At 38.2% G+C, this 12,785-nt stretch overlaps 1 protein-coding gene across 1 annotated transcript in view; it reads left to right on the top strand.

The window, feature by feature from the left end:
* Nucleotides 1-12,785, top strand: part of Znf367 (zinc finger protein 367) — an 18,692-nt gene that overhangs the window by 3,750 nt on the left and 2,157 nt on the right. Inside the window, exons 2-4 of the mRNA XM_021215560.2 lie at nt 3,456-3,606; nt 4,871-4,990; nt 6,115-6,253. Of these exons, the coding sequence (XP_021071219.1) occupies nt 3,456-3,606; nt 4,871-4,990; nt 6,115-6,253 (410 nt within the window). The remainder of the gene's footprint in view (nt 1-3,455; nt 3,607-4,870; nt 4,991-6,114; nt 6,254-12,785) is intronic.

The raw sequence follows: 12,785 nt of genomic DNA, 5'->3' as shown, positions 1-12,785 counted from the left end.
GCCACCACGCCCAGCTGAATTTTTTTAATTTATCTAATATCATTTACCTGCTGAGAATGAGAAAAAGTATCTGAAAGATAAAGGTCATATGATAGGTAGCAGAACTTCTGATACCAGCAGAACTCTTGTTTTCACTCTACATTATATTGTTCCCATATGTACACGTGTAAATGGACTTTTAGGGATTAATTTTTAAAATATTAAGTTGATGTAAGCATACGTAACTTATTTATAGCTTATCCATATCAGCTGAGATGCTTTATATAAGGGCACATAGCTCGACATTGAGTATTGAAGTAGAGACTTGGAAAGTTGTGAATACAGATCAGGTGAGAAGTAAGCAGATCTGAGCAGCATAGGGGGTTTGGATCCACACCCAAATGTGCGGATAGATATATGACTCATACTCCCTCATCAATGCTCACAAACATTTCTAAAGATCATCATCATCTGCTGCTGCTTCTCCTCTTCCTCTTCTTCGTCCTCCTCCTTTTTCCTGATTTATTATATGCTTAAACCTGTCTTAATAGGTTTAAAATATTAAACCTATCTTAGATAGGTTTCTATTGCTGTGATAAAACACCATAACCAAAGCAACTTGGAAGGGATTATTAAGGCCATTACTGAAGGAAGGCAGGACAGGAACCTGGAGAGCAGGAGCTGATGCAGGGCCCTGAGGAGTGCTGTTTGCTGGCTTGATTCTATGGCTTATGGTGTCTTGTTACACAATAGAAATGCTAAGTCAGGCCTTTTATTTGAACTTGTCAAAAACATTCAAGGACTTTTTAGGTCTTCTGTCATCATATAATTATAAATACTTTATAATTATATGATTATAGAGGTTGGGAGATTATGCAAAAGTTTTTAGTGGTGTAATCATCCAAAATTTCATGTTGACATTGTTTTTTCTTTGAATCAGTAGTTTTTGACAGATTTGTCCTTCAGTCTACAGATAAATTTAATTGGATGCTGATAAACATGCCTAGAAACATTGTTTTCTTATTGTTAAGATCAAAATGAGAATGGCCTATTCAAGTAATATTGGTTATTTTAATATATATGGTTGGAAGCCAGGTGTGGTGGCGCACGCCTTTAATCCCAGCACTTGGGAGGCAGAGGCAGGCAGATTTCTGAGTTCGAGGACAGCCAGGGCTATACAGAGAAACCCTGTCTCGAAAAACCAAATATATACATCTCACCAGCTCATATATATATATATATATATATATATGGTTGGAGCTGGTGAGATGGCTCAGGGTGCAAAATGTTTGCTACATAAGCATGAAGGCTTCTGTGTAGAGCCTTAGCATCCAGCACCCACATGAAAGCTATCTGAAGCATGTTTATAAACACATTGATAGAAGGAGTGAGGGTGGAGAAATACAGGCAGATCTCAAGGTCTCTGGCCAGCCTAGTAGAAATGGTGAATTTTGGGTTCAGTGAGAAATCTTGTCTCAAAAAATATGGTGGAGCAAGAGAGAAGACACCTGACATTGATCTCTGGCTTCTAGATGTGCACACACAGGCATCCACACAGATATGTAGATACAGCTCATTTATTTGGAACATAAGATGATTATTTCCAATCTTATTTCCTTAATTAAAAGAATGTATTTATTTAACTATTACCTATATGTGGCAAGTATGTTGTATTTATGCTTATAATTTATATGTGTGTATATACATATATACACATATATAATTTATGCATGTGTTGTTACAACTGGGCATGTTTTATTTTTCTCTGGTAGCAAAGAAAATAGTGGATAATTTATTTTAATTTTTCTTTTTTTCTGTGTTTTGGGGTTTGTTTGTTTTGTTTTGTTTTGTTTTCAGACAGGGTTTCTTTGTGTAGCCCTGGATGTCCTGGAACTTGCTCTTTAGACCAGGCTGGCTTTAAATTCACAGATCCACAGCACTGGAGTTAAAGGTGTGCACCACTATATCTGGCATGAACTTCTTTCAAAGTGAAAAATTTGAAAAAGTGAAGGAAAATTGGTTAGAGCTTATCATTTTTGGTATGAGGATAAGATTTAAGCTTTAAAAACCTATAGGTTTTTACATGGTGAACAGTGACATCTCTTAGCTGTGTGTGACACTTGTAGCATTGTTTGTTTTTCATGTAACCTACGGATGTGTCGACTTACCTGGGAAAGAAAAGGAATTAAAAAAAAAAATGCTTGTTTTAGATTAGAGAAGATAGTGCAGACGTCCCATGAACAGTACTCAGTTTAGTTGTTTGCTTGCATGTTAAATAAGTGTAATACATTTGTGACCATGTTGGTACGCTATTAACTGTTCAAGTTGTCTTGGGTGTTTTGTGTGTTTGTTTTTGAGGTAGTCTCATTATATAGCCTAGACTGTCCTCAGATTGGTTTTGTAGCCCAGGCAGACCTCAGACTCACTTGCAGTCATCCTGCCTCAGCTCCTCAGTGCAGGGATTTACAGGAATATGTCATAATAGCTTCTTGATTTTTTTTTTTTTTTTTTTTTTTTTTTTTTTAAAGACAAGTTCTCTGCTCTGAAGTCTTGGATGACCTTGAACTCACAGAGCTCCATCTACCTTTGCCTCCCAAGTACTGGGATCAAAGGCTTGTACCACTACATGTGGCCTTCTCATTATTTTAATTTATGAAACATTAAGTTAATATTTTGAAGTGTACCCTGGACTTTTTTAATTTGTCTTTTAAACTTATAAGAATGTATTTTGAATAACCTTAGCTTCAGTGGGTAAGCCTATTAGAACTACTTCTGTGTAGCTCCATCTATGTCCTCTTATTCCTTTTTAGTGCAGAATATGAGATCAAGCTCAAGGCCACTGGCATAGGCAAGTGCCTTATTAGGGCAGGGGGGTGTGGTGGGGGGCACTGACAGGACACACACTTTGTTTTCCTTACCCAGCTGTTTACATCTCTGCTATAGCCTCAACTTTCTTTGGGTAGAGCTTCTGACTGGGTTCATGATTTACTAAGAGCATGCTCCATTTTCTGTGAAATATCCCTGACTATCACAGGCTTTTCCTGAGTCTGCTTGCTTTAGGTGAACCTAGTTTTTTAGTCCAGAGAGCAGCAAGTTGTTTGTGAACAATGCCCTCTAAATAGTCTTATGTCCTGAAAGATATCTAGATTAGATGAGGTAAAGATAAGTGCCTTGTGTCAGTCCACTAAGTGGCCCATCCAGGTCATAGCAGATAGTTTTTCAGAATAGGTTCTGGTCTGCCTTCTGCAAGTGGGAACAAAGTCACACTAAGAACAGAAACCTTTTGAAGGTTTGCTACTGGGTAAAGGAAGAATGGGCAAGTGAAAGTGCTTTAGGGGTGTTTGCTGATATCTGCAGAGAGGTGGGCTACTAGAGCCACTCACTCTACAGTTCTTGCTGATGCCACTCAGTTTGTATCTTATGCTGCTTTAGTGATTCCAGGAAATCATATTAAAGTTTATAAACCATGTTAACAGGATGGAATCCGACGTGGAAGGCCCAGAGCAGACACTGTTCGGGATTTAATAAATGAAGGAGAACATTCATCTAGCAGGATTCGCTGTAACATCTGTAACAGGGTATTTCCGAGGGAGAAGTCACTCCAGGCTCACAAAAGGACTCATACAGGTAAGATGACAACATTGTAGAAGTGGCTAGAAGTGATACTGGGATTAAAACTTGATTTGGTACTTAAGTTGTTAATTAATGTTATTTAATTTGGTTAAATAATATTCATATAAATTGCGTTATATTTTCTTATATTGCCACTATTACTTTGAAGTTTAAAAAATCAGCCACTGTTACTCAGTTGCTTTTTGGTGGAGAATGGTGGGTTTAGGATTTTAAAACAAAACATTGTCAGTTGTGTCATTGTTATTCCACCTTCACCCACCTGAATTTTGTTTCCTCTAACACTTACATGTCAGACATTTTTATTTGTATATAGAAGTCCTTGCAGTCTGTATAGAAAGCAAAATACTTTGTAGAAGGCCTATGTCCTTTCTATAATGTTGACCCCAGGGAGAGGAGCCTTATAGTAAATCAGTAATAAATAATACATTAATTATGATTGACATTTTTGGGCACCTTATCTAGGTTAGAACTATGATGTAGTTCTTAGAAACTTATATGAAACAGAAAAGAGGAGAATTTCTTCAAAAGGAGACTCCTATGGCACATGATCACCTCAGGACACTTCCCAGTCAGACACCAAGTGCAGCTGAAAGCCTGCAGACACAGGATTTGAATGGGCAGGGAAGATGTGTTTTTAAGGATAAGAACCAGATGAAGAGGCATTGCCTCCTGGCTGGAATACCTCTTCTGGAGGAAACTAAGGACACTTCCCACTTCTCCAAATAGATAATGAATTTGGTGACATTTTGCATGCTGAGGAGAATTATCAGGCAGCTTTTTAGCAGTCCAAGGAGCTCAGGAGGGTTTGGGATAGTTTGAGGAATTACTGGTACTAAGAGTTTTGTGCTGGAGCCTCCATCTTGAAATACAATGTATGAAGGAGGCTCGATGCCATCTAGCAGGCTATTGGAGTATCCCCTTTGGTTGAGTGGGACCAAGGAAATAGCCACCGAAAGCGGAAGTTGAAGATAGTTTATAAATCAGAAAAGAGCTCATAGTTGGACTGTTGAGGAGAAAAGTATAGATAAGCTGAAGATGCTAATAACAAGGGTTGAACCTGGGTTTCTAATTGCTCAAGACCTAGAGGAAGTAATGTGCTGTATAGAGGAGAGGTGCTCCAGTGCCACCCTTTGTCTCCCTGCCTGTGCACTGTAATGAAGCATGTCATTTCTCACTGGAGTTCTGACCCATGTGAAGAGAATTTTCCTCCTGCCCCTTCTTGCTCCCTCATGTCTGATTATGATGTCTATCTTCTTAGGTGAGAGACCTTACCTGTGTGACTATCCAGACTGTGGAAAAGCCTTTGTTCAAAGTGGACAGCTCAAAACCCACCAACGTCTTCACACCGGAGAGAAGCCTTTTGTCTGTTCAGAAAACGGTATGGTGTTAAAGTGATATTTTAGGAATAGCTAGTAACCAGCTAGTAGTTAGAGTAAGTTTTACATATATATATATATATATATATATATATATATATTTTTTTTTTTTTTTTGATAAGAGGAATTTTTTTTTGTTTTTTGTTTTTTTTTCGAGATAGGGTTTCTCTATGTAGCCCTGGCTGTCCTGGAACTCACTCTGTAGACCAGACCAGGCTGGCCTCAAACTCAGGAATCCGCTTGCCTCTGCCTCCCAAGTGTTGGGATTAAAGGCATGCGCCACCACTGCCCAGCTGGTGGCAACACCTTTACTCAGTGAGCCATCTTGCTGGCCCTCTTAAATGGTTGGTTGGTTGGTTAGTTAGTTTAATCACAGATACACACACACAAACACACTTCAGTATAGTCCCCCCCCCTTTTTGTGGTTTTCTTGATTATTTTTTTTTAAATCTTATAAGTGTTTACAGACTATTTTTAGTTTCCACATTTGAGAGGAAACTGTTGTTACTTTCTGAAACAGGGTCTCTCTGTGTAGTATTGCATGGCCTGGAACTCCCTATATAAGCCAGGCTAGCTTCAAACTCAAAGAAATTCACCTGTCTCTGCCTCCTGAGTGCTAGAATTAGAATCAAAGGTGTGTAACACCATGCCTGACTCATTAGAAAACCCTTGTTTTGTTAATATTTAAAACTTATCCAATAAGTATGTGGTGTGTGTGTGTGTGTGTTTATTATATATGTATATTTGTGTAGCATGCTTAGGACATTGGAGGTGGGGGCTGGAGAGATTGCTCGGCGGTAAAGAGCACTGGCTGCTCTCCCAGAGTTCAATTCCCAGCAACCCCATGGTGGCTCACAACCATCTGTAATGGGATTCGATGCCTTCTTCTGGTGTGTCTAAAGACACCTACAATGTGCTCACGTACACTAAGTAAATAAATCTTTAAAAAAATTTTTTTTTTAAAGAGGGCATTGGATTTTATGGATGTGCCTTGGAAGCTTCCATAGAAACTTGTATGATTAAAGAATTCAGCATCTCTGCCTTCCTTTGTATACATTGAAGCTGTATATATTTCATAGATCTGAATGTTCACATTCTGGTGAGCATTTCCTTCTGTGTTTTAAAGGGTGCCTAAGCAGATTCACCCATGCAAACCGCCATTGTCCAAAGCACCCTTATGCCCGGCTGAAGAGAGAAGAGCCAACGGACACACTCAGCAAACACCAGTCTACGGACAACAAGGCTGCTGCTGAGTGGCTGGCAAAGTAAGGCTGTGTTTGTGTGTGGTCTCCCAGAAGATGTCTTTGAGGCTTGGGTTTATGTTAGAGTTTGGGCATTCTTTGATTTTAAGTAGATTACTTAATGTATGTTTTATAAAATAGTTTAGAATAATCCTTAATTTCCTGTAGAGTTGTCATGAGTGCTTGGGATCTATGTGTGACAGAAATAATAGTTTGTGTGCCCCAAGCACAATGTATTTCATTTTCTTTGTTTCACTGTTGAAAAATATGGAACACTCATGAATTTGCAAGTCATGGCAACAGGAGGTCAGCTTAAAAATCTTTCTTTGAGAATATTTGACTTAAAAACTTGTTTGTTGGTGCTGGAGAGATGGCTCAGTGGTTAAGAGCACCGATTGCTCTTCCGAGGGTCCTGAGTTCAAATCCCAGCAACCACATGGTAGCTCACAACCATCTATAATGAAATCTGATGCCCTCTTCTGGTGTGTCTTAAGACAGCTATAGTATACTTAAATATAATAATAAATAAACCTTAAAAAAAACCCAAAACTTGTTTGTTGTTAATATCACTGAAGTTTCTCTGCAGTGCTGTTGGGTTCCTTATTGTTCTGCTACAGCTCCTCCTGCTAGCTATGCCACAGTGGGCAGGTATTTATTGATAACCATGTCACTGTTGTTTCAGGCTTCTCTGCTCTTGGCAGGAGGCCTCACTTCTTCCTTTAGCCATTCTGCTCATTTTTTTTTTCTTACTCGGGCTAAATATCATTTCAGAAAAAGCTTACTTAACCTTCCCCTGGAACTCCTAGAACAAACAGTCTGGGACCAACTTCATATGTGGAGGCTAGTAGCATCCTGAGTGTGAAACCCAAACCTTTTCTGTGGTACTCAGAGCCCCTGTGACCTGTCAGGATTCTCTTGTTCTAGTCTTCAAGTTGTGCTGAAATAATAGTTCTTTTAATGCTTATATACTGCCAATATGCCTAATGTAGAGAGATAGATTTCCTAAAGTGATATAGGTGTATTTTATTTATTTGTAAACAGGGTCTCACAGTGTAGTCCTGGCAGTTCTAGAACTTGCTATGTAGAGTAGGCTGCCCTGAAACTCATAGAGATTTATCTGAGTCTCTGCCTCTGATCTGCAGGGATTAAAGGCATGTACCTTTAATCCCTCGACAAAGATTAAGAAGCTTTGTTGAATATCACTGATGTATGATAGGTTGTATTAGAGTGTACAGTTTGATACATGTAACATTTTGTCTACATCATGGAACCACCATAGTCAAAATAATGGATGTATCTGTCATATCCAAGTTTCCTCATGCTCCTTATAGCACCTCTTAACTGCACTGTTTTCAGCTAGCACTGATCTCCCGGAACAATAAACTAATTTGTATTTTCTAAGGCTTTATAGAAGTGTTATCAAGTGGCTGCTTTAACTCAGCATCATCATTTGAGGTTCATGCATATTGAGTGTTTCAACAGTCCCTTCCTTTTATTTCAGGATAGTAATTTATTGTGTAGCTTCTACATCAGCTTGTTTAGTCAGTCACCTTTTGATAGATGTTTGAGTTGCTTTTAGTATTTTAAATAAGGCTGTGAGCATTAATATACAAGGCTTTATATTGGCACTTATATACGGTGACAATTTAAATATGCATTTTAGACACAGAAGGAGTGGACATTTACATTTTCTCTTGTGACTTATCAAGTGGTTACAGTAAGACTAAGCTAGAATTAAAACTAATGTTAAATTTTTTTGGATAAAGTGTATTATTGACATTACTTTCTTGGTCGTATTTCTTTTTTTCTTTTTTTTGGTTTGTTTTTGTTTTTCCAGACAGGGTTTCTCTGAGTGTCCGTGACTGTTCTGAGCTCACTCTAGACCAGGCTGGCCTCAACTTGGAGACCTGCCTGACTCCATACCTGGCTGTTGGTCTTATTTCATATGTTTAATGTTTAATCCTGTCAAAAGTTACCCTTGCACCCCCACCTCCACCCACCCCCCAGAGAAACCAAAGCTGGGGTGGTGGCTATATAGAGAAACCCTGTCTTGAAAAAAAACAAAAAACATTATTTTATTAAATAAAAAGTTTTTTTCTCCCCTATGATTCTGAAGCTCCTGATGCTGAGGGCCTTGTATGTATTAGGTAGATACTCTGCTACTGAATCAGAAGATAAGATAGGTTCCTACGGTTCACTCATACATAATATAGATATAAATAAAGGTAGGGGTCTTTTGTTTGTTTGTTGTGTTGGGGGTTGAACTCAGGGCCTTGCCTCATACATGTTATGCAGATGTTCTACCTCTGAGCTACATATCTAGGGCACCATATAGTGTAATGACAAACATGATTAGAGAATGCAGTGGGAGGTTTAAAACAGCGAGTATCTATCTGATTATAGACACGTGAACAGGAATCTTTATTCTCCAATCTAAGTTCTCCGTATAAATGGGATTTCCATGTACTACCTCTGAATAGCTACAGATACTTACTAAGGATACATTTTAACAAAATTTCACTTTTATTAGTGTACATTCATTAGATATTTTAATGGGTTTCATAAAATACAAACAAGTCTTATCAAGTACGTTGATCACAGCAATCCCTGTGTCCTTTTTTCCTCCTAGTCCCATTCATTCCCTCAGTCTTATTTCTACTTTCATGACATATAAATAAATAATTTAGTGAGGCTGAAAAGTAATTCAGTAAAATCTGAAATCCACAAATGAGAGAAAATGTGATATTTGTCTTTCTGTGTCTACACAATTTTACGGCTGAATAAAATAAAATCCATTATGTATTGTTTACTGTGATGGGACCTGGGAGAATAGACCCAATAAATGAGACAGACTGAAGTCTCATGCAATAGCTAACATCAGACAGTTTATTGAGTATTAAGAGGAGTAACATAAGCAAAGTGTACAATCACAAGGGCAATATAAACAAATAACAATAGCTAGTTGTAATGAATAATCCGAAGTAAACTCACTCCTACCCACTACACCTGGGAGGTGCACGAAAGCATGTATATTTGAAGAAACCGAGATCATAAGCCTTGCTAGGTGGCAGTGGCACAGGCCTTTAATCCCAGCACCTGAGAGGCAGAGGCAGGTGAATCTTTGTGAGTTTATGGCCAACTTAGTCTACAAAAAGAGTTTCAGGATAGCCAGTGTTACACAGAAACCTTGTCTCGAAAAACCAAAAAACAATTAAGACTCTTGTCTTAGTTTCTTGGAGTTTTCTCACAAGCACTCAGAAGTCTCACATTCTCTTCATTCTAGGACTATGTTCTGAATTTTTTCAATGAAGGATATCCAGAGTAGTTTTAATTTGAGATGTTGTAGATAAATTGTCATTTGATGCATGAATATCCTTTAAACAAATTATAAACATAGTGAATAATTTTAGAATAGTGAAAGTATTGTGTCTAATACTCTGCCCCCAAGAATAGGGATCAAAACTATGTCATAATGGTTGTATTATTATATTGATTTTTTTTTAAGATTTATTTATTTATTATATGTAACTACACTGTAGTTGTCTTCAGACACTCCAGAAGAGGGCGTCAGATCTTGTTATGGATGGTTGTGAGCCACCATGTGGTTGCTAGGATTTGAACTCCAGACCTTTGGAAGAGCAGTCGGGTGCTCTTACCCACTGAGCCATCTCACCAGCCCTATATTGATTTTTTAAAAAATCTAGAGACTAGCTTGAAAAGAAACTGATATGAAGTAGTTGTTTTGGTCTCTTGTAGAATGAAAGCCCTTATTTGCTCTTTATTAGGATCACAAATATTATAATGTCCTTTGCAAATGGGAAGTTATTCAAAATCAAGGAAAAATTAAATGTCCCCTTTTCAGAATGAAAAAGTCCATTACAGTCCCAAGGTCCAGTCATAAACGCAGAGTCATTCATTGGTAAACATAACAGGAGCTGGGTCCATACAGTCTACAAATTGAAGGGCAAGGAGGATGAGGAACATAAGACCAATACATGAACTCAGAGGCATTCATCAAAGATGCATAGGCCAAAGCAGCTAGCATTGCCAGAAAGAGATTCTCAGGTGACATTGGACTCTGTGTGTTTACTTCTCCCTTGGTGCATAGGTCTTATCTTACCCCAGACTGGCAGACATGACTTAGGATAAGGTCTGTTTCTCTTTTTGCCCTTTAACTGGAGGTTTGCTATCTTTCTAGTGACTTCCACTGCCCTCCACCATCCTTGATGGCCTGGGACAGGAGGAACCACAAAATGAGAAGGAGCTAAAAGATTAGAACAGATTGCTAGAGTTATTTTGAGGCTAAGCTGAGCAATTCAGGAGAGGCAGAGAAAGAAGCCAGATTGAATCAGTCAGCATGGAGAGGAGTTTGAGCCAGAACAGCTGAGTTGAACCAGCCAGTCAGAGTTCAGAAAGAGCTAGAAAGGGATGAGCTTATTCAGCAGCAGGTCTCAGAGGCTGAAAATATTCTAGGCCTAGATAAGATTGTACAGAGGCTAGAAGCCTCCAGGACTAGGCCTAGGTTAGCCCAGAGAATAGTTTACAAAGATTTTATGAATTAAACAGTCAGTTCTACCTATTAGGTTGAAGAAAAGTAATACTAGATAAATGACAGTCTGAACCATGAATCCGTCCTATTCATTTAGATGAACCATCAATAAAATAAGTATCTACCTATGGAATGGGAGAAGATTGGATACTTTTTTTATAATCACAAATTCAGTTCATATGAGAAAACCCCATAGATTGCCAGGTGGACCATGATTTCCTATACTCCCATAGTCCATACTGGGGTAGTTGGTAGCCTTTAATCCTAGTACTCAAAAGGCAAATGCAGACAGATCTCCCAAGTTTGTGGCCTGGTGTACAGATAATACAAGAATCAAATTAATGTAATTATTGACATTGGGTCTTCCCCAGATTTACAAGAAAAAGAAGGTAAGCAGTTGGTATTTTATGGTTCTTATGGTGTAAATAAATCCATTCCAAAGGTTCATCCTCTTCTGCTATAATAGCTATGGGAGACAATTTTGTGGGGAAAATATGTTTAAAGGCAGTCAAGGATCCACATGATACACAATTGCCCCTTTTAGTCTGAATTCAGATAGCTAATTCTTTTCTTGCTTCTTGGGATAATATATGGGAACTAGCCAACACTGACTTTCCTTTTAGGGTTTCAAATAGATTGGTTAGTGCATTGGAAATAAACAGCTCATGGGGCTTGGGGAGGAATTGGTAAATGAATTTCATTTCCTTGCTGTTGCCTAGTTTGCCTAGTTTATAAAGTTAACTTTTTCATAGGCTCTGAATCCTCATCAAAAAAATGGAGAGAATTCAAGATTAGATTATGAAATTTCTCACCTCATTCTTCCGGGTTATTTTTAGGTAATGGATGATATCCATCTGAAGGAAGCTCTAGTAAGGGGCTGAGTGAGACATCACCAGCACAGTTATGAGAAGGAGCTAAAAGATTAGAACAGATTGCTAGAGTTATTGGTGAAGCTGTTTTTACTTTGAATTTTGCCTGAATGGGGAAAATCCTCTTTCCTTTTTTTTTTTTAACCCATTTTAAAGTTTAATCATCCAGTTTATATTCATGCAAGGAATTAACTGTCTCTTCCTCATGATTAATATCCTCAAGTGTTTTGATAACAGTCCAAATTAATGCCCAAGCAACACATAATTGAATGGGATCTTTCCCCCTTCTTTTTATGTCTTTCCAATATTCTTTCAGACTCTGTCCTATACTTCATCTAAAATTTCTTACTCTGAAAACAAGTGATTATAATTAATTATAAACACCTTGCAAGCAACATAATAGTTGTGATTTTAATACTTGTGTTCTTTCTCTTAAAAAATGATGTATACACTCAATCATGGTTCTTACTCTCTAATCTCTTAGCTGACTCCAGGTCCTTGTTAACATTGTACTTGGTGGGGCCTGGGAGAATGGACCCAGTCAATGAGGTGAACTAATGTCTCATGCAATAGCCAACTTTATTCTGAGCGTCAGACAATTTATACTCTGAGGGTTAAGAGGAGTCACTGTACATGTACAGTGCTTGTACAAATGTACAGTTAAAAGGGCAGGCCTCATGGCATAAACATGTTTTTCAATAGAGGCATATAAACAAATAACAGTTGATGTAGCTAATATGCTCACTTCTAGCCTTAATACCTGGGAGGAGCACAAAAGCATAATCCAAGAACAATTCCATATTGAAGAAACTGAGGTCACAAGACTCTTGGTTTGTTTTTTTGGAGTTTTATCACAAGCACTCAGAAATCTCACCCTACTTTATTCTTGGACTGTGTCCCAACAATGTTACATACCACATTTTCTTTGACCATCTGCTTATCTAGGCTTGGCTACTGTGAACAGTGCTGGACTACATGTGCAAGGATCTCCATAGTCTGTTGACTTGGGTGTGGGATATCTGGGTCATATAGCAGTTGTATCTTTTTTTTTTTTTTTTGGTTTTTCGAGACAGGGTTTCTCTGTATAGCCCTGGCTGTCCTGGAACTCACTTTGTAGACCAGGCTGGCCTCGAACTCA

The sequence above is a fragment of the Mus pahari genome, chromosome 16 (genome assembly GCF_900095145.1).
Source record: "Mus pahari chromosome 16, PAHARI_EIJ_v1.1, whole genome shotgun sequence".
NCBI classification, from domain to species: Eukaryota; Metazoa; Chordata; class Mammalia; order Rodentia; family Muridae; genus Mus; species Mus pahari.
The sequence above is the reverse complement of the archived record's forward strand: the minus strand, read 5'-3'. Positions and strand labels throughout refer to the sequence as shown.